Here is a 26,581-nt window from a genome sequence, read left to right as displayed (position 1 = left end):
TGTGGAGTTGCACTTTTTTTGCAATTTCATCGCACTTGGAATTTTTTTTCCCATGTTTGAGTACACGATATGGTAAAACCAATGATGTCGTTCCAAAGCACAACTTGTCCCGCAACAAACAAGCCCTAACATGGCCATACTGACGGAAACATAAAAAGTTATGGCTGTGGGAAGAAGGGGAGCGAAAAACAGAAGCGCAAAAATGAAAAAGGGCAAGGTCTCTAAGGGGTTAACAAACCCTATTTTTCCTTCCCCATTCTCCTCCTTAACCCTTTTCCCCGCCTCTCTCTTTCATGACTTTACATTTCTCTCTTTTGCTGTTGTTTGGTTCTTGTCTGTATTACTGGGTATTTATAATCTGTCTCCCTTTTTTCTTTACCCCATTTATGTAAATAAATCCTTATTAAAAACTACTTTACCATAAAAGGCGCCCGCTGTGCGCCCAAGGCACGCGGCTGATCTGTGCGGATTTGGGGCTTTTCTCTCTAATAAAATCGCAGGTAAAAAACTGCAGAAACTTTATTAAGTGCAGAATCAAAGCTTTTCTGTCCTCTAAAAAGCGCATTAAAACCGCGGCTTCACCTCTGCACCAAGAACGCATCAAATAAGGGGGAGAAGATCGTTATTGCAGATGGTGCGGATCCTGCAGAAAACAAAAAACACCGTATTTCTACAATGTGTGAACACGGCCTTACAGACACAAATAAGCCGGATGTCGTATAGTGACGCTACATAAAGAGGAGACCGTTCTGGAGGCTCCGACTGTGAATGACGGCACAAAAAATAATCCCCAGGTCCCACGCACGCTGGACCAGAGACCCAGGAATCCACCTGCTCATCTCTAGTCCCAACTGTCCTGGATACAGCAGTCAGTCCCAGAATTGGGTCTACGTCCTGCAGTCTCAGGCGTCTGCTGAATTTCCCACACTACCAGCGCCCCTCTGACAACTCCTCCTGCCGGGGGAGAAAGAAGCGGTAAATGGCCGTGGATTAGGGTAAGGCCAAAATTTGCTGCTATGTGCGCCGCATGCTCTATCTGTGCTTCAAAAGTTGTGAGGTGTGCACAGTTACTTGGTGTAACACTGGTGGATGTGGACCCACTGCACCATCAGCCAGGCTTACCCTAGAGAGGTGTAACTGGGTGTCCACCAGGTCTTCACTAGAGCTACTGGTGGAGAGGATAGGCCAGACAGCCGGTAGACACCAGGAACTACTCCACGGTAGTCCCCAAGACTACCTCAGCTGATTGGTGGGTCAGAAACACAAGTGTGAGGTACAACAGGCAAAGTGAACTGCCTAGGAACCAACATCCAGCAGAAAGCGGATGGTGGAGCTGCCTAATATAGGACCTGCCGGCACAGGATAGGCTGGGGAACCTAATCTGTGAAGGACACAGCAGGGTTAAATTCCTTTAGAGACTGGCCAATCCCCCAAGGCTAAATGGAAGCAACATGCTGAAAAGCTGCAGTGACCATAGTGAGTAGGGAGGCGCTGAGAGGAACCACCATAACACCTGGTTAGGAGCCCACTCAGATGTTTCCCCACCTGTGCTGCACCTCGGAACAAATGTCATATTATCTTCACAGCAAGTGGTAAAGAAATCAGTGACACCTGTAAGATAAAAATGCCCATTACACCCTTAGATGACTTCCTGATGGGTACAGGGTCTGAAATGGGGTCACTTTAGGGGGTTGTATGTTGTCCACAATCATCGGGGACTTTACAATTGGCCCCCACAAGCGAGAACTGCCAAATTAGTGCTCCAAAAGCAAAACAGTGACTGTCCCCATTGGAGCCCGGCCGTGTGCAGTCATTCCTGGCCTCAGGTTTGGGAAACATTTCTCTTTAAATTGTGGCTCCATTTTACTCTGTGAAATTGAAAAATTAGATTCTAAAACATTACACCTCGTACATGCAGCTCTGCTCCGTACACCTCGTACACACAGGGCTCTGCTCCGTACACCTCGTAAACACACAGCTCCGCTCCTTACACCTCGTACACATAAGGCTCCGCTCCGTACACCTCGTACACACACAGCTCTGCTCCGAACACCTCGTACACACATGACTCCGCTCCGAACACCTCGTACACACATGACTCCGCTCCGAACACCTCGTACACACAGGGCTCCGCTCCGTACGCCTTGTACACACACGGCTCCGCTCTGTACACCTCGTACACACACGGCTCCGCTCCGTACACCTCGTACACACACGGCTCCGCTCCATACACCTCGTACACGCACGGCTCCGCTCCGTACACCTTGTACACACAGGGCTCCGCTCCTTACACAGCAAAACAGTGACTCTCGCCATTGGAGCCCGGCCGTGTGCAGTCATTCCTGACCTCAGGTTTGGGAGAAATTACTGTGTAAATTGTGGCTCCATTTTACTCTCTGTGAAATGTAAAAATTTGAGTTTAAAACATTTCACCTCGTACACACAGGGCTCCGCTCCGTACACCTCGTACACACAGGGCTCCGCTCCGTACACCTCGTACACACACGGCTCCGCTCCGTACACCTCGTACACACACGGCTCCGCTCCTTACACCTCGTACACACAGGGCTCTGCTCCGCACACCTCGTACACACAGGGCTCCGCTCAGTACACCTCGTACACACACGGCTCCGCTCCTTACACCTCGTACACACGCGGCTCTGCTCCGTACACCTCGTACACACAGGGCTCTGCTCCGTACACCTCGTACACACAGGGCTCTGCTCCGTACACCTCGTACACACACGGCTTCGCTCCATACATCTCGTACACACGCGGCTCCGCTCCGTACACCTCGTACACACGCGGTGTCATGATGTATATATTTTTCCCTGTCCTGTATTTGTATAATATGCCACGTAACTGTTCTCTGCTTGCATTTGCTGTGTTAACCATGTTTCCCTTCCCCCAATGCTTTGCAATGCCATGTGATGTGTGTAATTGTTCTCTGGTTCTATTAGCTGTAACTAACCTGACTTCATTCCTGAGACTATAATGTAATTAACTTGGTCAACAGATTGGGAGAGATTAGCTATTGTTTAGTAAGCAGAGGACTACTTTCAGTGCAAATCCTTGTAGACACAGTGGTGCCTTGCTGTGGGCCAAACCATTGCATAGGAGGAGTGGAACCCTCCTCCACTACACACATGGGCTGATCCAGGAGCAGAGCAACTCAGAGCAACTCAGTCAGATGTGAGTTGGATGCTGAAAAAGAAGGACGAGGCTGTCTGAGGAAGCCTCGGCCTCTGTGTGATCGTGGTGGATTTCTGGGACTCTTAAAGGACTATGGTTTTGTGATCTGGCACAAGGATTGTCGGGAGGTGCCCCCGAATCAGTTTCCTATGGACTTATTTTGGGACTCTGCAAATTACCTTCGTGTTGTTCCTGTTTTCTGGTCAATAAATCTGTTGGATAGTTCCCAGGCCTGTTGTCCCTCCTTGCTCTTGAGAATACTCCCGTCACAAACTGGTTGGCAGCGGTGGGATCAGAGCAGAAGAAATGGAGGACAACGGCCCATCAACTTCTGGAACCAGAGCCTCAGAGTACAAGAACTGGACTGCGAAGAACCTACAAACAAAGGCCCGTGAACTGGGAGTCAGCTACAAGGGACTCTCCAAGGAGCAGCTGATTGAGGCTTTGGAAGCAGTTCGCCTGCAAGACGATGCTGAGGAAGGATCCTCACAGCAAAGAGAGGAAAGACGGCAGCCGGAGGTAAATACCCAAAAAAGTCAGTGGGTTGTGTGGTACGAGGAGGAGATGGCCTTGCTGGGAGAAGAGGTCTCCATAGAATATAAGATGGAGGTCATATGCAGAGCCGAGGAGAGGCAGTGCAGGATGGAGGAGAGGGCATTGCTAGAGGGGCAGAGGGCAATGCTGGAGAGGGAGATCGCTTTGGAGGCAGCGAGAAGCTCCAGACAGACTGTACCCACAGCATCCCCCATGAGGGAACTCCCCAGAGTGTCCCGCAAAGACTTCAAGCCGTTTAATGAGGCTTCCGGTGACATTGAGGGCTTCTTCCAGGACATTGAGCATCAGTGTCGATTAATGGAAGTCCCGGAAAGGGAGCGTGTCCGACATCTGGTGGGGCTCTTAGAGGGTGGAGCTGCCGCAGCCTATAGAGCTATGGACCCTCGGTGAAACTGTGAGTATGCAGAGATTAAACGGACTGTTCTAGAACATTATGCTGTGACCCCAGACACTTACAGGACCCAGTTTCGTACTTTAGCCTGTAATGAGGAAGTGTCTTTCAAGATGTATGCCCATAAACTCAAACAAATATGTAATCGCTGGCTGGAGGCAGAGGAGGCCTTAACCTGGAACACCTGTCTCCAGGTTATCCTAAAAGAACAATTTTTTGCCCAGTGCCCCGCTGAGATCAGGGAATGGGTGCGTGAGAGGAAACCTGCTACAGTGGAAGAAGCTGCATCTCTCGCTGATGAGGATCTCACCATCAAGCCTCAGTGGAGAGTTCTGTTGGAGGATGGAGAGAGGCCTACCTGCTCCACAACACCGGTGGCCCCCAGTTCTTCTGTCCCCATTGTTCCCCGTTCCTCTGAGCCACCACCTCGTGTTGATACCTGTGTTAATGTGTTAATGTGCCTCCTGTTGCTTCTACTGCGCCTTCTGGAATACGACGAGGAGAGGAAGTAGCAGAGCGCAGGTGTTATGGTTGTGGGCATCCGGGGCATCTGCAGGCCTCATGTCCAGCCAGCCCATGGAGGAGTCGTCCTCAACCCCCTACAGCACCTTCAGGTGGGAGCCGACCGGCAGGTTCCCTTACTCCTCGCCCAAGAGGACGCATTGGATGGAGTGAGACACAGCACAGATGCTATCGATGTGGGCAGCCGGGGCATCTGCAAGCCTCCTGCCCAGCTGTTCAAATGAGGATTGATCCTGTACCCAATCATATTATTAATTATGTACAGCCAAGTGCCATGGAGGAAGACGTGTCACCACTACATGAGGACTGGCCTAGTGCCTCACCCACCCATGTTGCACCACTAGGAGTTTATGGTGTGCGACCCGCAGCTATGACGACTTCAGCTCATCGAGGTAAGCACTTGCAGGAGGTCGTCCTGGATGGACAAAGACTTGTTGGATTTTGTGACTCAGGGGCTTTCCTCACGCTGGCTGATCCCCGAGTGGTTCGGCCTGAGGCAATCCATAGAGGACCTGGGATTGTCATTGAACTGGCTGGTGGACAATGGAGGAGTATTCCCACAGCCACTATGGATCTGAACTTTGGTTTTGGGGTCAGGCGATGTGTGGTTGGGGTGATGGGTGGTCTGCCTGCAGCTGTTCTCCTGGGCAATGATGTGGGAAAGCTAGGATGCCAATTCGTGGCTGCATGAAGCCACATGTAAGTTACGCCATGCCTGTGTGTACTTAACCAGTGACCTGTAGAGGTCCCTAGTACATACACAAATTGGGAGGGGAAGGGATTGTCATGATGTATATATTTTTCCCTGTCCTGTATTTGTATAATATGCCACGTAACTGTTCTCTGCTTGCATTTGCTGTGTTAGCCATGTTTCCCTTCCCCCCAATGCTTTGCAATGCCATGTGATGTGTGTAATTGTTCTCTGGTTCTATTAGCTGTAACTAACCTGACTTCATTCCTGAGACTATAATGTAATTAACTTGGTCAACAGATTGGGAGAGATTAGCTATTGTTTAGTAAGCAGAGGACTACTTTCAGTGCAAATCCTTGTAGACACAGTGGTGCCTTGCTGTGGGCCAAACCATTGCATAGGAGGAGTGGAACCCTCCTCCACTACACACATGGGCTGATCCAGGAGCAGAGCAACTCAGAGCAACTCAGTCAGATGTGAGTTGGATGCTGAAAGAGAAAGACAAGGCTGTCTGAGGAAGCCTTGGCCCCTGTGTGATCGTGGTGGATTTCTGGGACTCTTAAAGGACTATGGTTTTGTGACCTGGCACAAGGATTGTCGGGAGGTGCCCCCAAATCAGTTTCCTGTGGACTTATTTTGGGACTCTGCAAATTGCCTTCGTGTTGTTCCTGTTTTCTGGTCAATCAATCTGTTGGATAGTTCCCAGGCCTGCTGTCCCTCCTTGCTCTGGAGAATACTCCCGTCACATGCGGCTCTGCTCTGTACACCTCGTACACACGCGGCTCCGTTCCGTACACCTCCCACATACAGGGCTCCGCTCCGTACACCTGGTACACACGCGGCTCTGCTCCGTACACCTCGTACACATATGGCTCCGCTCCGTACACCTTCCACATACAGGGCTCCGCTCCGAACACCTCGTACACACGCGGCTCCGCTCCGTACACCTCGTACACACGCGTCTCCGCTCCGTACACCTCGTACACACGCGGCTCCGCTCCGTACACCTCATACCCACTCGGCTCCGCGCCGTACACCTCGTACACACGCGGCTCCGCGCCGTACACCTCGTACACACGCGGCTCCGCGCCGTACACCTCGTACACACGCGGCTCCGCGCCGTACACCTCGTACACACGCGGCTCCGCTCCGTACACCTCGTACACACGCGGCTCCGCTCCGTACACCTCGTACACACGCGGCTCCGCTCCGTACACCTCGTACACACGCGGCTCCGCTCCGTACACCTCGTACACACGCGGCTCCGCTCCGTACACCTCGTACACACGCGCCTCCGCTCCGTACACCTCGTACACGCGGCTCCGCTCCGTACTCCTCGTACACACGCGGCTCCGCTCCGTACACCTCGTACACACGAGGCTCCGCTCCGTACACCTCGTATACACGCAGCTCCGCACACCTCGTACACACGCGGCTCCGCGCCGTACACCTCGTACACACGCGGCTCCGCTCCGTACTCCTCGTACACACGCGGCTCCGCTCCGTACTCCTCGTACACACGCGGCTCCGCTCCGTACACCTCGTACACACGCGGCTCCGCTCCGTACACCTCGTACACACGCGGCTCCGCTCCGTACACCTCGTACACACGCGGCTCCGCTCCGTACTCCTCGTACATACGCGGCTCCGCTCCGTACACCTCGTACACACGAGGCTCCGCTCCGTACACCTCGTACACACGCGGCTCCGCACACCTCGTACACACGCGGCTCCGCTCCGTACTCCTCGTACACACGCGGGTCCGCTCCGTACACCTCGTACACACGAGGCTCCGCTCCGTACACCTCGTACACACGAGGCTCCGCTCCGTACACCTCGTACACACGCGGCTCCGCACACCTTGTACACACGCGGCTCCGCTCCGTACTCCTCGTACACACGCGGCTCCGCTCCGTACACCTCGTACACACGCGGCTCCGCACACGTCGTACACACGCGGCTCCTCTCCGTACACCTCGTACACACGTGGCTCCGCTGCGTACACCTCGTACACACGCGGCTCCGCTCCGTACACCTCGTACACACGCGGCTCCGCTCCGTACACCTCGTACACACGAGGCTCCGCTCCGTACACCTCGTACACACGCGGCTCCGTACACCTCGTACACACGCGGCTCCGCTCCTTACACCTAGTACACACGCGGCTCCGCTCCTTACACCTAGTACACACGCGGCTGCGCTCCGTACACCTCGTACACACGCGGCTGCGCTCCGTACACCTCGTACATACAGGGCTCTGCTCCGTACACCTCGTACACACACGGCTCCGCTCCGTACACCTTGTACACACACGGCTCTGCTACATCCACCCTGTAAACCCTTCCTGACCCCACACAGAAACTTCCCCTCATCCAGCACCATGACAACCAGCACAGCAGAGTCCTGCACACACTGAGGCCCCTGATCATGTGACCCCTGACTCCTCCCCTCCTGTGACCTCATCACAGGTCCTGTGCGCACAGAGCAGTCATATATGTGGCGGACCCTCCTGGACCTTCTGCTTTCTAGGCCGGTTCCTCCTGTGAGTCCTATTAACCCTTTCGCTCCCTGTCTTCTCCTTTCTGACAGGACAATCTCTGAATTCGGACAGTGTGACAGGAATTTCAGCAATGTGGAAGGAACAAATGACAATTTTACTGTTTTCCTCACAGAAATGTGACTTTCCCCCCAAATGTATCATTGTCCTAAAGGTGACAGGAGCGCTGAGGCCGCACAGTGCGCCGTGTCTCCTGAGTGCCGATACCCCACAGGCTCGGGAGGAAAGGGGCGCCATTGTGGCTGGGATAGACGGCGGACGCCGTGTGACGTGTGAAGAGCTCTGACACCAGAACAGCAGAGACCCCACAAGTGGCCCCATGTTACCCCCTCCACCTCTGGGGGGCTCATACTTATATCATCATTGGGCAGAAAAGTCTTCACATCCATCTTGTAATATAGGAAAGCCTAAGGCCAGAAATAATCCCCATAAATCACTGTACATGGAGACTTTGGGATCAGATCATTTCTGTCCGTTGTGTTTGTGGAAACTAAAAATCTTTTCTAAAAGCCTCAAACTTCTGTGTATGACTCAGAGCTGAGATCTAACGGGAGAGAAGATTCCAGTGCGGGGAAGACGGGAAACCTTCATATAGACGGCCGGTGGGGATGGAGGCAGTGACCGACTCTGGCCACATCTGTCTCTAGAGCCGCAGTAGAAGATGAAGATGTCGTCCTCATCATGAAGGAGTTATTTCTCATGTCGCGTGTAATGAATATCTCCTGCAGTATTGGTAATGCCGATTCCAGGGTCGGTAATGAGACGAGAATTAGCGTTATGGAAGATGAGTCTATGAGGAACGTGTTCAGCTGCCGACTCCGAGGAGGAAACTGCTTGTTGTCTGTGGCCTAAATATATAGGTCTTACATAAGTTCCCTTCATCCAGCAGGATGACAACCAGCACAGCAGAGTCCTGCACACACTGAGGCCCCTGATCATGTGACCCCTGACTCCTCCCCTCCTGTCACCTCATCACAGGTCCTGTGCACAGAGCAGCCATATATGTGGAGTGCGGCTCTGCAGGTTAGTGATGGGCAGTCCGACTCTTCTTGCTCCTTTCCCCACTTTTCTCCCTCCTGTCCCCTCACTATAAAGCCTGGGCCTCATTATACAGCTGTACAGGGGTCTAGTGAAGGCTTTTTAGCCCTTTCCTCAGACTGTAGCTCCTGGGCACAGACCTTCACTCCTGTCCCTTCACTATAATGCCTGGGCCTCATTATACAGCTGTACAGGGGTCTAGTGAAGGCTTTTTAGCTCTTTCCTCAGACTGTAGCTCCTGGGCACAGACCTTCACTCCTGTCCCTTCACTATAATGCCTGGGCCTCATTATACAGCTGTACAGGGGTCTAGTGAAGGCTTTTTAGCCCTTTCCTCAGACTGTAGCTCCTGGGCACAGACCTTCACTCCTGTCCCTTCACTATAATGCCTGGGCCTCATTATACAGCTGTACAGGGGTCTAGTGAAGGCTTTTTAGCCCTTTCCTCAGACTGTAGCTCCTGGGCACAGGCCCTCACTCCTGTCCCTTCACTATAAAGCCTGGGCCTCATTATACAGCTGTACAGGGGTCTAGTGAAGTCTTTTTTGCCCTTTCCTCAGACTGTAGCTCCTGGGCACAGGCCCTCACTCCTGTCCCTTCACTATAATGCCTGGGCCTCATTATACAGCTGTACAGGGGTCTAGTGAAGGCTTTTTAGCCGTTTCCTCAGACTGTAGCTCCTGGGATCAGGCCTTCACTCCTGTCCCTTCACTATAAAGCCTGGGCCTCATTATACAGCTGTACAGGGGTCTAGTGAAGGCTTTTTAGCCGTTTCCTCAGACTGTAGCTCCTGGGATCAGGCCTTCACTCCTGTCCCTTCACTATAAAGCCTGGGCCTCATTATACAGCTGTACAGGGGTCTAGTGAAGGCTTTTTAGCCCTTTCCTCAGACTGTAGCTCCTGGGAACAGGCCCTCACTCCTGTCCCTTCACTATAAAGCCTGGGCCTCATTATACAGCTGTACAGGGGTCTAGTGAAGGCTTTTTAGCCCTTTCCTCAGACTGTAGATCCTGGGAACAGGCCCTCACTCCTGTCCCTTCACTATAAAGCCTGGGCCTCATTATACAGCTGTACAGGGGTCTAGTGAAGGCTTTTTAGCCCTTTCCTCAGACTGTAGCACCTGGGAACAGGCCCTCACTCCTGTCCCTTCACTATAAAGCCTGGGCCTCATTATACAGCTGTACAGTGTTACACCGCTCCGCCATACTCACCCGGCCTCCACTCCTACGCCGCAGTCGCCCTCCGCTCCCACGCCGCAGCCTCTCTCCACCCGACGGCCGCGGCGGTCACCTGAGACAGGTCCGCGACCGATGCCTTCCCTGCATGCTATGCGCATGCGCCATAGGCCGCGGCCGCGCCTCCTTCCTGCTTCTTATGCTCCGGCTGTGCCCTAACCCGGAAGCACCTGTGGACCAATGGCTGACCAGACGGGGCCATATCAGGCCGCTTCCCCCTGAGGGAGGCGCCTGATCGTTGTGTTTCCTGACACTCTGGCCTCGCTCCTTCGTGCACACACTGCTGCTGCAGTTCCTGTCTCGGCTGCTCTCACAGCAGCTTCTCAGTCCCGCTACCTGTGTTCCTGCCGACCTACTCCAGTCCTGCCTTGTGTTCCTGCCGACCTACTCCAGTCCTGCCTTGTGTTCCTGCCGACCTACTCCAGTCCTGCCTTGTGTTCCTGCCGACCTACTCCAGTCCTGCCTTCAGTGTTCCTGTCGTCCTACTCCAGCCCTGCCTTGTGTTCCTGCCGTCCTACTCCAGTCCTGTCTTCAGTGCTCCTGCCGTCCAACTCCAGTCTCAGTCTTACTCCGGTCCATCCTGAGCCGCCCCTCTCGGTATCGGCTACCGTGGTACTCGAACCCCTGGGCCTGCTCCTAACGGTCCCTGTATAGGGGTCGGTTCCACCTGGCAGCTCGCCCGGGGCCCCTCGGTGCCACGGTCCAGAGGGTCCACTCTCGGAGTTCCCGCTCCTGACCACCCGCGCTAACAGTACGATCAGGCCATGGACTCTGCCGGTACTACGGCTGCTACCCAGAAAGAGTTGCTATTCCTACGGGAGAATCAGGGGCGCATTATGTCAATCATGAAGTCGATGGACACCCGTTTGTCGGCCTTACAGGTGGCCGATCCTGGAAATGCCACTCAGCTGGCCAGTCTCCAACAGGAGCTGGGTCAGCAGCAAGATACTCAAACCCACATTTTGTCCTACATGGCCTCCTTTGATAGTCGCTTGTCGGCCCTCCAGGCTGCCGCTGCAGTGCCGACACCTCCCCCTGCGTCTACTGCTCCTCCGACGCCCCGCCTCGCCAAGCCGCCTCGTTTCACTGGGGATCCCAAGCTCTGTAGGGGGTTCTTAAATCAGTGTAGTCTCCACTTTGAATGGCTGCCGCAGCAATACCCCTCGGACAGGGCCAAAGTGGCCTTCATCATGTCCCATCTGGAGGGAGAGGCCCTTTCTTGGGTAAACCCGCTCTGGGAACGTGACGACCCGGTCGTTTCGAGTCTCCCGGTTTTCCTGGATACGTTTCGTAAGGTTTTCGATGAGCCGGGCCGGTTAGCCTCTCTCACTGAGTCACTCTTTAACTTACACCAGGGCTCTCTCATGGTCAGACAGTACGCTATTTGCTTTCGCACTATTTCCTCCGAGCTCGGCTGGAATAACGCAGCTTTGGTGGGGGCATTCTGGCGCGGTCTTTCTAGTAAAATAAAGGATGAACTCGCAGGTCGAGATACCCCGTCCACCTTAGAGGACCTTATCTCGCTGGCTACCCGCATTGACCTGCGCTTCCTGGAGCGCGCTCGGGAGTCAGTGAGAGACAGGCGCTCCTCCAGGTCAGTTTCTCCTTTCACTCAGTCGGCCAGCTCACGTTCAGTTGGATCTTCTTCCCTCTCTTCGGGTGAGCCCATGCAGATAGATCATCTCAGGTTGGCCAAGTTACGTCAGAGAGAGAGACGGGCACAAGGTCTGTGCCTCTATTGCGGTCATTCGTCACACTATATCCGCACCTGTCCTAAGAGACAGGGAAACGACTCCACCTAGGTCAGGTAAGAGAGGCCTTCCTAGGTGATGATGATGATTCCTCTCAACCCCTTATGATTTCTGTGCTTTTGGTTTCAGGAGGGTGGCGTGGTTCCGAGGTGGCCTACGTGGATTCGGGCTCAGCGGGTAACTTCATTCGGCCGGAGGAGGTAGACAAATACCGAATTCCTGTAGTCACTCTACCTAACCCAATTCAGATTGCCACCGTGGATGGCAAACCGCTACAGGTGTCCGTCACCTTAGTCACTGAAGAGGTGGAATTGCAAATCGGAGCCTTACATTGAGAGAAGATAGCCTTTTACGTTTTACCTAAGCTCTCTCACGCCATTCTACTCGGTCTTCCATGGTTAAGGACTCATCAGCCTGTTCTCGACTGGTCTTCTGGGGAGATACTCCGCTGGGGGCACCCGTGCCAAGCTCGCTGTCTGATTTCTGTCCGCCTGGCGGCCGCTCCACGGTCACCTCCAGACCTCCCGGGTCTTCCTCCAGCTTACAGCTCCTACGCCGATGTTTTTGATAAGAAGGAAGCAGGGGTCCTCCCTCCACACCGGCCGTTTGACTGCCCAATTGAACTTGTTTCTGGTTCAACCCCCCCAAGGGGCAGAATCTACCCTCTGTCTCCCGTGGAGACCACTGCCATGTCTGAGTACGTCCGAGAGAACCTCGCCAAAGGCTTTATACGGAAATCCTCTTCGCCCGCAGGAGCCGGGTTCTTCTTCGTCAAAAAGAAGGACGGGACTCTTCGGCCATGCATCGACTATAGGGGCTTGAACGAGATTACCATCAAGAACAGGTACCCTCTTCCACTCATTCCAGAACTGTTTGACCGTCTCAGAGGGGCTCGGGTCTTTACCAAGCTGGACCTCAGAGGAGCCTACAATCTGGTCCGTATCCGTGCAGGTGACGAGTGGAAGACCGCTTTCAACACTCGAGATGGCCATTATGAGTACCTGGTCATGCCCTTCGGTCTTTGCAATGCTCCTGCAGTCTTTCAAGAGTTCGTCAATGAGATCTTCCGGGATCTCTTGTACTCCTGTGTGGTCGTGTACTTAGACGACATCCTCGTCTTCTCGCCGGACCTCTCGTCCCACAGAAAGAGTGTCCGCCTGGTGCTTCAGCGGCTTCGGGAGAACCGTCTGTATGCAAAGATCGAGAAATGTCTCTTCGAACAGACCTCTCTGCCATTTCTGGGATACATTATCTCCGACGCTGGTCTAAGGATGGACCCCGAGAAGTTGTCTGCCATCCTCAAATGGCCTCGCCCCGTCGGATTAAAGGCGATACAACGATTCCTCGGGTTCGCCAACTATTACCGGCAATTTGTCTCCCACTTCTCCGCGATCACAAGACCCATTTCTGTGCTCACCCGTAAAGGGTCTACTTCCAAGGATTGGTCTCCTGAGGCAGAGCAGGCCTTTCTGACCCTAAAACGGGCTTTCTCCACGGCTCCGGTCCTGCATCGCCCTGAGAGCGATCGACCTTTTGTACTCGAGGTGGACGCTTCCTCGACGGGTGCCGGGGCGGTGTTGTCCCAGAGAACCGTCTCCGGTCGCCTGCACCCTTGTGGCTTCTTCTCGAAGGCCTTTTCTCCATCCGAGTGTAACTACTCGATCGGTGACCGGGAACTTTTGGCTATCAAGTTGGCCTTGGAGGAATGGCGCCACCTCCTGGAAGGAGCTGTACATCCTTTTGTCATCTTCTCGGACCACAAGAATCTGGCCTATCTCCAGTCTGCCCAGAGACTAAACCCTCGCCAGGCCAGAAGGTCTTTATTTTTTGCCCGATTTGATTTCGAGCTCCGATTCCGTCCCGGCAACAAGAATTCCAAAGCCGACGCCCTGTCCAGGGTCTTCCAACCACACGAATCCATGGAGGAACCGTCACATATCATTGATCCCACTAGGATCATCACCGTGGCTCCAGTGAACTGGCTTACTCCTCCGCCTGGCAAGACGCTTGTGCCAGAGAATCTCAAGCAAAAGGTTCTTCTATGGGGGCACTCCTCCAAACTGGCCGGCCATGCCGGAACTAAGAAGACTCTTGACCTTATCAAATGTCACTACTGGTGGCCCTCACTTCGCCAAGATGTACTCGACTTTGTGGCTTCTTGTCCATCCTGTGCAAAAAACAAGGTGCCACGAAGATCTCCGTCCGGCTTGTTGCTTCCGTTGCCTGTCCCTACGGTTCCTTGGGAGAACATCGCCATGGATTTCATCACCGATCTACCCTGCTCTGCGGGCTGCACAGTCATCCTGGTGGTGGTGGATCATTTTTCCAAGATGGCTCACTTCATCCCTCTGCCGGGCCTTCCCTCAGCGCCAGAGCTGGCCAAAATCTTCATTCATCAAGTCTTCAGGCTTCATGGTCTACCTCGACGCATTGTGTCTGACCGAGGGGTTCAGTTTACCTCCAAGTTCTGGCGTTCGCTTTGTAAGCTCATGAACGTTTCCCTCGACTTCTCCTCGGCCTACCATCCACAGTCCAACGGACAAGTAGAGCGTACCAACCAGACGCTTACGGGATACTTACGCCACTTCTCTAACGCCCACCAGAACGATTGGGTCAACTTACTCCCCTGGGCAGAGTTCGCTTATAACAACCATGCTGGTGAGTCTTCGGCCAAGTCTCCGTTTTTCATTGTTTTTGGCAGACATCCTGGTGTTCCTCTTCCGATAACCCCTGCCTCTGAGGTACCCGCGGCCAATGCCTTGTCCTCGGAATTTTCTAAGATTTGGGCTGAGACCAACACATCACTCAAGAGATCCGCTGATCAGATGAAGAACTATGCTGACAAAAAGAGGTTGGATTCTCCTCCGTATCGTGTTGGCGACAAGGTCTGGCTCTCCTCCAAATTCGTCCGACTAAAACTGCCCTCTTACAAGTTGGGTCCACGCTACATTGGTCCGTTTGAAATTCTGGGACGTATTAACGAAGTTGCCTACAAATTGAGGTTGCCTGCTTCGCTCCGGATCCCGAACACCTTTCACGTCTCTCTCCTGAAGCCTGTGGTGCTGAATCGTTTCCACTCCTTGCTTGATCTTGGTCCTCAGCCGGTGGGGGCCGACAACATTTTTGAAGTACAGGACATCCTCGCTGTGAAAAGTGTTAGAGGTAGGACTTTCTTTCTCGTTGATTGGAAGGGCTTTGGTCCTGAGGAGAGATCCTGGGAGCCTCGGGAGAATATTAATGCTCCCCGTATCCTCAAGAGGTTTCTTGTTAACCTCCGGGGGGGCGGCTTAGGGGAGGGGGTACTGTTACACCGCTCCGCCATACTCACCCGGCCTCCACTCCCACGCCGCAGTCGCCCTCCGCTCCCACGCCGCAGCCTCTTTCCACCCGACGGCCGCGGCGGTCACCTGAGACAGGTTCGCGACCGATGCCTTCCCTGCATGCTATGCGCATGCGCCATAGGCCGCGGCCGCGCCTCCTTCCTGCTTCTTATGCTCCGGCTGTGCCCTAACCCGGAAGCACCTGTGGACCAATGGCTGACCAGACGGGGCCATATCAGGCCGCTTCCCCCTGAGGGAGGCGCCTGATCGTTGTGTTTCCTGACACTCTGGCCTCGCTCCTTCGTGCACACACTGCTGCTGCAGTTCCTGTCTCGGCTGCTCCTCACAGCAGCTTCTCAGTCCCGCTACCTGTGTTCCTGCCGACCTACTCCAGTCCTGCCTTGTGTTCCTGCCGACCTACTCCAGTCCTGCCTTGTGTTCCTGCCGACCTACTCCAGTCCTGCCTTGTGTTCCTGCCGACCTACTCCAGTCCTGCCTTCAGTGTTCCTGTCGTCCTACTCCAGCCCTGCCTTGTGTTCCTGCCGTCCTACTCCAGTCCTGTCTTCAGTGCTCCTGCCGTCCAACTCCAGTCTCAGTCTTACTCCGGTCCATCCTGAGCCGCCCCTCTCGGTACCGGCTACCGTGGTACTCGAACCCCTGGGCCTGCTCCTAACGATCCCTGTATAGGGGTCGGTTCCACCTGGCAGCTCGCCCGGGGCCCCTCGGTGCCACGGTCCAGAGGGTCCACTCTCGGAGTTCCCGCTCCTGACCACCCGCGCTAACATACAGGGGTCTAGTGAAGGCTTTTTAGCCCTTTCCTCAGACTGTAGCTCCTGGACACAGGCCCTCACTCCTGTCCCCTCACTATAAAGCCTGGGCCTCATTATACAGCTGTACAGGGGTCTAGTGAAGGCTTTTTAGCCCTTTCCTCAGACTGTAGCTCCTGGGCACAGGCCCTCACTCCTGTCCCTTCACTATAAAGCCTGGGCCTCATACAGCTGTACAGGGGTCTAGTGAAGGCTTTTTAGCCCTTTCCTCAGACTGTAGCTCCTGGGTACAGGCCCTCACTCCTGTCCCTTCACTATAATGCCTGGGCCTCATTATACAGCTGTACAGGGGTCTAGTGAAGGCTTTTTAGCCCTTTCCTCAGACTGTAGCTCCTGGGATCAGGCCTTCACTCCTGTCCCTTCACTATAAAGCCTGGGCCTCATTATCCAGCTGTACAGGGGTCTAGTGAAGGCTTTTTAGCCCTTTCCTCAGACTGTAGCTCCTGGGCACAGGCCCTCACTCCTGTCCCTTCACTATAAAGCCTGGGCCTCATTATACAGCTGTACAGGGGTCTAGTGAAGGCTTTTTAGCCCTTTCCTCAGACTGTAGCTCCTGGGATCAGGCCTTCACTCCTGTCCCTTCACTATAAAGCCTGGGTCTCATTATACAGCTGTACAGGGGTCTAGTGAAGGCTTTTTAGCCCTTTCCTCAGACTGTAGCTCCTGGGAACAGGCCCTCACTCCTGTCCCTTCACTATAAAGCCTGGACCTCATTATACAGCTGTACAGGGGTCTAGTGAAGGCTTTTTAGCCCTTTCCTCAGACTGTAGCTCCTGGGCACAGGCCCTCACTCCTGTCCCTTCACTATAGAGCCTGGGCCTCATTATCCAGCTGTACAGGGGTCTAGTGAAGGCTTTTTAGCCCTTTCCTCAGACTAGCTCCTGGGATCAGGCCTTCACTCCTGTCCCTTCACTATAAAGCCTGGGCCTCATTATACAGCTGTACAGGGGTCTAGTGAAGGCTTTTTAGCCCTTTCCTCAGACTGTAGCTCCTGGGAACAGGCCCTCTCTCCTGTCCCTTCACTATAAAGTGTGGGGTGCAGCACGCAAGCATCCCATAAGCAAAGCATCACAGAAGCTAAGCATCCAGCAAAACGGCAGTTATACATGTCAGTTAGTCAGGGCAGGAGTCAGGTAACCCACACTTTGCTCTCCCCTTTAACCATGCGCTTTATTTTTATCCTCCTGTGTTCCCTTGCCATCCACATTCACCACCCTATCCCCCCTCCATCATGACTCGTACACATCAGCCCCTCTATACTTCCCTTTCCCATGTACAGCTCACATGTACTCCTCACCTTCCTGAGAAACCCTAGCCCATCTTGCCCAAACACATCGCAGAAAATAACTACTTACAATTCCAACAACTATTTGTTCTTTATCTTCCTACTCCTACTGATTTCATGGGACATCTCCCCCAACCCTGGTCCACCATCCCCCAACCTCAACCCCTACCCTACCTCATATCGAAACCATAATAATCTTATTAACTTTACTTGCACTCCCTCATTTCCATCTTTTAAGATCATAAGATAAGATTATCCTTTAATCGTCCCACCATGGGGAAATTCAGAGCATTACAGTAGCAAGGCAGGAACAAGTACAGATACAGATGCATAAAGGCATTACATTGACAGTAGGTAGGTACATATACGGGGGAAAAAAAAAAAATGTAACCGGACTGTCACAACTTTGGATCTATCAGTTCACTGTTTGGGTCGTTCTCCGTTTTGGACAGTGCTGGTTATACAGCCTAACTGCAGCAGGAAGGAAGGACTTTCGATAGCGCTCCCTCTCACATTTAGGATGAAGTAGTTTAATTGTGCCCTCTGGAATCCATGGTCTGCTTGTAACAAGCTTCCTTTCCTACACAACTACTTTCTGAACAACTCTCTTAATCTGTTGGCCCTCACTGAAACCTGGATTCAGGATTCTGACACTGTCTCTCCTGCTGCCATTTCCTACGGTGGCTTACAATTCTCTCACTCCCCGAGACCCACAAACAGACATGGTGGTGGAGTCGGCATACTCCTGTCCCCACAATGCACTTTCCAGGTCATCCCCCCCAGTTCCATCACTCTTATTCCCTTTTGAGGTCCACACCATCAGGCTCTTCCGTCCCCTCTCCCTCAGGGTAGCGGTCATATACCGGCCCCCAGGCTCACCCACCCACTTCCTTGACCACTTTTCAGCCTGGCTGCCGCACTTCATGTCCTCAGAACTTCCAACCCTCATCCTGGGAGACTTCAACATCCCCATTAACAGCCCTACTTCCACATCTTCATCCCAGCTTCTATCACTAACCACCTCTCTAGGCCTCTCGCAGCTTTCAACCTCTGAGACACACAAGGACGGTAACACCCTTGATCTGGTCTTTGTCCGGCTCTGCTCAATCTCCCACCTAAATAACTCACCGCTTCCACTCTCTGACCACAACATTCTCTCCTTCACACTCACAAATCCTCGCTCACCCCAGCTCACTCCTACCTCCCACACAGTCAGAAATCTACAAGCCATTAACCCTCAGACATTTTCAGATTCCCTACACTCATCACTGTCCCCTATCTCCTCTTTTTCCTGTCCTAATCTGGCTGTTCATCACTACAATGTCACGCTTAGAAGCACCCTTGACCAAGTAGCTCCCCTCACCCTCAGAACCTCAAAACACAGAGTAAAATAGCCCTGGCTCACATCACAAACTCAACTTCTCCAGCGATGCTCTAGGAGTGCTGAACGCCTATGGAGAAAAACCCTCATACCAGAAGACTTCATCCACTTCAAATTTATGTTAGGAACCTATAACGCTGCCCTTCACCTCGCCAAGCAGACCTACTTCACCACCCTGATCTCCTCACTAGCCAACAACCCCAAGAAACTTTTTGACACTTTTCACTCCCTCCTCAGGCCAAAAGCACAAGCCCCTATCACAGACATTTGTGCTGATGACCTGGCCTCTCACTTTACAGAAAAAATAGATAATATCCGTCAGGAAATCTGCTCCCAACCACCAAGTGCTGTGACTCCCATCCCTTCCTGCATCTCCCCTGGCTCACTTTCCACATTTGATCCCATCACAGAAGAAGAAGTCTCCAGACTCCTCTCTTCTTCTCGTCCGACTATATGCACTACTGACCCCATGCCCTCACATCTCCTCCAGTCTCTCTCTCCAGTCGTCACAACCCACCTAACTACAATCTTTAATCTCTCCCTCTGCTCGGGCATTTTCCCATCCTCCTTCAAACACGCCATTGTTACTCCATTACTAAAGAAACCTGCTCTCGACCCATCCTGCACAAACAACTACAGACCAGTCTCCAATCTCCCCTTCATCTCTAAACTTTTGGAGCGCCTAGTTTACTCCCGCCTTACCCGTTACCTCTCCACTCACTCCCTTCTAGACCCTTCACAGTCCGGCTTCCACCCCCTACATTCGACTGAAACTGCACTTATCAAAGTGACCAATGACCTTCTGACAGCAAAACGTAATGGTGACCACTCTCTGCTCATTCTTCTCGATCTATCTGCAGCTTTCGACACTGTTGACCACCATCTCCTACTCTCTAGGCTCCAGTCACTAGGCATTAAGGACACTGCACTCTCCTGGTTCTCTTATCTCTCTGACCGCTCCTTCAGTGTTTTGTTCTCTGGCTCCACGTCATCTCCTCTTCCTCTTGCTGTCGGGGTACCTCAGGGCTCAGTCCTTGGCCTCCTTTTCTCTCTCTACACGGCCCCAATTGGACAGACCATCAGCAGATTTGGCTTTCAGTACCATCTTTATGCTGATGACACACAACTATGTACGTCTTCCCCCGACCTTACCCCCTCTGTACTACAGAACGCCAGTGACTGTCTGTCCGCAGTCTCCAACGTCATGTCCACTCTCTATCTGAAACTCAACCTCTCTAAAACTGAACTTCTTCTGCTCTCGCCGTCTACTAACCTCCCTTAAATCTGACATTTCCCTCTCCGTGAGTGGTACCACAATAACAACCCTGCAGCAGGCGTGCTGTCTGGGTGTTATGTTTGACACCAATATCTACTTCACATCCCATGTACAATCTCTTGCCCGCTCTTGCTGCTTACACCTAAAGAGCATCTCTAGAATTCGCCCTTTTCTCACCATGGAAACAACAAAAACCCTCACTGTAGCATTGATCCACTCCCGCCTGGATTACTGCAACGCTCTATTAATTGTCCTCCCCGTCACTCGACTATCCCCTCTCCAGTCCATACTTAATGCAGCAGCAAGTGTCATCCGTCTGGCTAATCGGTACTCGGACGTGTCCGCTCTTCGTCAGTCATTACACTGGCTGCCCATTCATTATAGGATCCGATTCAAAGTACTTGTTCTCACCCACAAAGCTCTCCATGGTGCGGCAACCCCCTACATCTCCTCCCTCATTTCTTTCTATCGGCCTAGCCGATCGCTGCGCTCTGCAAACGACTTTCGACTAACCTCTGCACTAATCCGTACCTCCCACTCCCGACTCCAAGACATCATAGAATCATAGAATCACAGAGTTGGAAGGGACCTCCTGAGCCATCTGGTCCAACCCCCTGCTCAAAGCAGGATTCGCTAAATCATCCCAGTCAGATGGCTGTCCAGCCTCTGTTTGAAGACATCCATTGAAGGAGAACTCACCACTTCTCGTGGCAGCTTGTTCCACTCATTGATCACTCTAACTGTCAAAAAGTTTTTTCTAATATCTAAGGCTGGTTTCACACTTGCGTTTTTTTTTCGCGGTATTTTAGCGCTAAATAGCGCATGCGTTTTTTTTTCCTATACTTTGCATGGGATGCGCTTATGTGCGCATACACATGCGTTTGTACGCGTTTTTCCACGCATGCGTTTTTTTGCGGTATGCGCTCGGGCGCACAAAATGCATCCTGTTGCATTTTTTGGGCGTCCGACTTGCCTCAAAAAAACGCATGCGCGCGCAATGCGTTTTTTTTTACAGCAAGACACCCATTATAAGTCTATGGGTGCGCATATGTGCGCATTGGCATGCTTATGTATGCGTTTTTTTGCACATGCGTTTTTTTTGTTAACCATGGAATTTAGGGGTTTGGGTTAGAGTTAGGGTTAGTTAAGGGGGTTTAGGGTCAGGGTTAGGGTCAGGGTTAGGGTCAGGGTTAGGGTCAGGGTTAGGGTTAGGGTCAGGGTTAGTTAGGGTTTAGGGTTTGGGTTAGGGTTAAGTATGGTTTGGTTAAGGGTTAGGGTCAGGGTTAGGGTTAGGGTCAGGGTTAGGGTTAGGGTCAGGGTTAGGGTTAGGGTCAGGGTTAGGGTTAGTTGGGGTTTAGGGTTTGGGTTAGGATTAAGTATGGTTAGGGTCAGGGTCAGGGTTAGGGTCAGGGTTAGGGTTAGGGTCAGGGTTAGGGTTAGGGTTAGTAAAGTCATGGTTTGGGTTAGCGTGAGGGGCCACCTAATGTTTGGAAAAACGCAAACGCTGTAAAAATGCACTAAAAACGCATACAAACGCATAAAAACGCTGCGTTTTTTTCATGCATGCTCATAAAAATGCTTGAAAAAAACGCAGCAGTTGTATGCTTTTGTATGCGTTTTTTCAATGCTTTTTTTGCGGGAAAAACGCGCTGCAAAAAAAAGCAAGTGTGAAATTAGCCTAATCTGTGTCTCCTCCCATTCAGTTTCATCCCATTGCTTCTAGTCTTACCTTGTGCAAATGAGAATAAAGTTGATCCTTCTACAATGTGACAGCCCTTTAGATATTTGTAGACAGCTATTAAGTCTCCTCTCAGTCTTCTCTTTTGCAAACTAAACATTCCCAAATCCTGCAACCTTTCCTCATAAGACAGGGTTTGCAGACCGGTCACCATTCTGGTCGCTCTTTTCTGAACTTGCTCCAGTTTGTTGATGTCTTTTTTAAAATGCGGTGCCCAAAACTGGACACAATATTCCAGATGAGGTCTGACCAAAGAGGAGTAGAGGGAAATAATGACTTCACGTGATCTAGACTGTATGCTTCTGTTAATACGTCCTAGAATTGCATTTGCCTTTTTTGCTGCTGCATCACACTGTTGACTCATATTCAGTCTGTGATCTATTAGTATACCCAAGTCTTTTTCACATGTGCTGTTGCTTAGCCCTATTCCTCCCATTCTGTATATGCTTTTTTCATTTTTATTGCCCAGATGTAGTACTTTGCATTTTTCCCTGTTAAAAACCATTCTGTTAGTTGCTGTCCACTTCTCCAGTTTATTTATATCTTTTTGAATCCTCTCTCTCTCTTCTCTAGTATTAGCTATCCCTCCTAGCTTTGTGTCATCAGCAAATTTAATCAGTTTACCCTCAATTCCTTCATCTAAATCATTGATAAAGATGTTGAACAATACAGGGCCCAGGACAGAGCCCTGTGGTACCCCACTTGAGACATTCTTCCAGCTGGATGTGCAGCCATTTACGACCACTCTTTGGGTCCGATCACTAAGCCAGTTATGAATCCACCTAACAGTTGCCTTGTCCATTCCATACTTAGTCATTTTTTCAATAAGGATTGTATGAGATACTTTGTCAAATGCTTTGCTGAAGTCAAGATATACTATATCTACAGCATTTCCTTGATCCACCCAATCAGTGATTCCGTCATAGAAGGAAATTAAGTTAGTCTGACATGACTTATTAGTTACAAACCCATGCTGACTCTGTTTAATCACTTCATTCTTATCCAGGTACTGACATACATGTTTAATAATTTGCTCAAAGATCTTTCCTGGTATAGAAGTCAGACTCACCGGCCTATAGTTGCCTGGGTCCACCTTCTTCCCCTTTTTGAAGATAGGAACAACATTTGCTCTTCTCCAGTCTTCTGGGACTTCTCCCGTTCTCCAAGAATTTTCAAAGATTATGGAGAGGGGTTCAAAAATTTCTTCTGCTATCTCCTTCAGTACTCTGGGGTGTAATTCATCTGGACCTGGAGACTTGAATTCATTTAGGTTAGCTAAGTGTTTCCTCACTATCTTTCTGTTTATAGATATCCTGGATTCTTCTATTCCCTTAATAGGACAGTGAAGAACAGTTGATGTTACATTTCCTTTCTGAGAGAAAACAGATGCAAAATAGGAATTTAAAAGCTCGGCCTTCTCAACATCCTGTCTTACCATTTCATCATTTTCATCCTGTAAAAATCCTATAGCATCTTTGACTTTTCTTTTACTTTTGACATATCCCCAAAATCCTTTATTATTGCTTTTGACATCTCTTGCAAGCCTCAATTCATTGTCAGCTTTAGCTAATCTGATTTGTGCCCTGCAGGTTCTGCAGACAGCATTATATTCTTCTTTAGATATGCCTCCCTCTTTCCATTTTATAAACATTTTTTTCTTCCTTTTTAGCATGTGCTTAAGTTCTGTGTTCATCCATCCTGGCTTCCTTAAATGCTTCCTATTCTTCCCTCTTTTCGGAATTGTTAACAATTGTGCTTTGAGAATTTCATTTTTCAAGATTTCCCATCCTTCCTGGACATTTTTGTCTTTAAGGATATCCAGCCATTGGATCCCTCCAATTCTCTTTCTGAATCCCTTAAAATCTGCCTTTCTGAAATCTAACCTTGACGTCTGAGTCTTCACAGGTCTTCCTCCTCTAGTTATCCAAAATTCTAAAATAGCATGGTCGCTACCTCCTAGGGTCCCAGCCACTTTTACCTCCTCAACCATTTCCTCCCTGTTTATAAGGATTAAATCCAAGGTAGCAGTTCCCCTTGTTTTCTCCCTTACCTTTTGGAAGATAAAGTTGTCAGCAAGAGAGGATAAGAATTTCCTTGACCTGTTAGTTTTGCCTGAGAGAGATTCCCAACAAATGTCTGGATAGTTGAAATCTCCCATGACAACTATGTCATATTTTTTGGAGAACTTGGCCATTTGATGCATTCAGCTTGCACAGGTGGCCTGTAGTAAATGCCTACAATGGTGTCCTTTCCATTGTTCTGTCCTTGTATTCTTACCCAAACAGTTTCCACAGAACTCCCAGTCTCTGAAGCTTCAATCTCTGTGCAGATATATGCGTTTCTAACATACAATGTGACACCCCCTCCTCGTTTATCTATTCTGTTTCTTGCAAATAAGTTGTATCCTTCTAGTATTGTATTCCAATCATGTGTATTGTCCCACCAAGTCTCAGTGATTCCAATGACATCATATTTCTTTTCCTGTGTTAGTAGTTCCAATTCTCCTTGTTTGTTGCCCATGCTTTGTGCATTAGTATAGAAACATTTTAGTTTGTGATTGGTTTCTCTTTCTCCAATATTTTTATTAATTAGATTCTTTTGTCTTTGTTCTTCCTTTCCACTTCTAATAGCAGAGTTCTCAATAGCATTTGTCAGGTGTATGGCTTTTTCTGGTCTTTTGCTTCCCTTCCCATGTTGTTCTAGTTTAAAGCTCTCCTTACAAGTGTAGCAAGGCGACTTCCAAATACATGTTTTCCAGACTTCGTAAGGTGCACCCCATCTCTAGCAAGTAGTCCATCGTAAAGGTAATTCAATCCGTGATCCATAAATCCAAATCGTTGCTGACGGCACCATCGACGTAGCCAGTTGTTCACCTGCAGAATCTTATTCCACTTCCTTGTTCCATGGCCATCCACTGGGAGGATGGAAGAGAAGACCACCTGCGCTCCCAGTTCTTTCACTTTCTTGCCTAAGTCTTCAAAGTCTCTGCAGATGGTTTCCAGGTCGTTTCTTGCGGTGTCATTTGTCCCCACGTGTAGTAGCAGGAATGGGTAGTCATCTGTAGGTCTGAAGAATCCTGATATCCTGTCAGACACATCTTTAATTTTTGCACCTGGAAGACAGCACATTTCTCTTGAAGTTATATCCGGTCTGCAGATAGCGGCCTCTGTTCCTCTCAACAGGGAATCCCCCATGACCACCAGTCTCTGTTTCTTCTTCACAACGTTCTTCTTTCTCCATCCAGGAGGACTCTGAAGGCGTACAAGGTTGCTGTTTGTGGGCAAAGTCTTATCCTGATGTATTTCTTCATCGTTTTCCTGCGTGAGAGCCTGGTACTGGTTCCTGAGAAGTATGGGTGCTGACTGCCTCCTGATCCTCTTGCTTCTCTGGGTCACTTGTTTCAATTCCTCTGTTTCTTCAGGTGCACTTCGAATTTCTTGAACTTTGAACTTCTCCCGTGCTGCTCCTATACTCTGGAATGCTCTACCCCAAGAAATTAGGACTAACCACAGTTTGCATAGTTTTAGGCGCTCCTTCAAAACACATTTGTTCAGAGCGGCTTATCACGTTCGCTAATCAAAGTCATTCTATGTGTGAGTGTGCTTGTGTAGCCCATTCACTATCTCCATCCATCCTTCACTCCCTCAAGATGGCTGGACCTTCATTGTAAATATACAATTGTAAATTCACACCTGTACTTTGTATCTCCCCCACCTCATTGTAGATTGTAAGCTCTCACGAGCAGGGTCATCTTATTTCGTCTTATTTTGCTTTAATTATTGTATTGTTAACGTTGTTACTTATGACTTGTGTTTTGAAACTGTTAAACTGTAAAGCGCTGCAGAATATGTTGGCGCTATATAAATAAAGATTATTATTATTATTGAAGATTACAGTGCGGGGAAGCCGGGAAACCTTCATATAGACGGCCAGTGGGGATGGAGTCAGTGACCGACTCTGGCCAAATCTGTCTCTAGAGCCGCAGTAGAAGATGAAGATGTCGTCCTCATCATGAAGGAGTTATTTCTCATGTCGCGTGTAATGAATATCTCCTGCAGTATTGCTAATGCCGATTCCAGTGTCGGTAATGAGACGAGAATTAGCGTTATGGAAGATGAGTCTATGAGGAACGTGTTCAGCTGCCGACTCCGAGGAGGAAACTGCTTGTTGTCTGTGGCCTAAATATATAGGTTTTATTAGTAGATGTCAGGGAAGAAAACTAAACCCTGTAAGATAATAAATCTCCTCATATGTTTCCCTTATTATCTCCAGTAATTGTATTATTACACAGGATTCTTATGATGTTACATCGGATCATCTTCTTCTCATTCAGGTCTCTACAATATCGGATCCTCTCAGTGAAGATCTTCTACAGAAGAGAATTTTCCTGATTTACCCATCAAGGATGGATATGGACAGAGACAAGATGGCGGAGAGGATATTGCACCTCACCCTAGAGATCCTCTTCCGTCTCACTGGAGAGGTGAGAGATTCTGATGACGTCACATTACATCATTCTTATCTATGGGAATAACAGATGGACAGAACTTGAGAGGTGAGGACTCTGGAAATGTCTGGAGTGAGATTTATTAATGTGTCTCTCCATAACCAGGATTACACAGTGGTGAAGAAGACCTCTAGTGATCGCTGTCAGGACCCTGTGTCTGAGGGATGGGGAAGACCCCTGAGCCCAATCACGGGGCCTCCACCTCACCCCCTGATCCATGAGGACATCAATGACCAGAATATCTTAGAACTCATCTACAAGATGATTGAGCTGCTGACTGGAGAGGTGACACTGCTGGGAATGCTGGGACATTATAC

The 26,581-nt window shown here is 50.6% G+C and overlaps 1 protein-coding gene across 1 annotated transcript in view; it reads left to right on the top strand.

The window, feature by feature from the left end:
• LOC141047181 (uncharacterized) overlaps positions 1-26,581 on the top strand; it is a 44,786-nt gene that overhangs the window by 6,412 nt on the left and 11,793 nt on the right. The window contains exon 3 of the mRNA XM_073542136.1: positions 26,370-26,549. Within this exon, the coding sequence (XP_073398237.1) occupies positions 26,370-26,549 (180 nt within the window). The remainder of the gene's footprint in view (positions 1-26,369; positions 26,550-26,581) is intronic.

This window comes from Dendrobates tinctorius, unplaced genomic scaffold, assembly GCF_039654945.1.
Source record: "Dendrobates tinctorius isolate UK_male_01 unplaced genomic scaffold, ASM3965494v1 ptg000126l, whole genome shotgun sequence".
In the NCBI taxonomy this organism is placed as follows: Eukaryota; Metazoa; Chordata; class Amphibia; order Anura; family Dendrobatidae; genus Dendrobates; species Dendrobates tinctorius.
The sequence above is the reverse complement of the archived record's forward strand: the minus strand, read 5'-3'. Positions and strand labels throughout refer to the sequence as shown.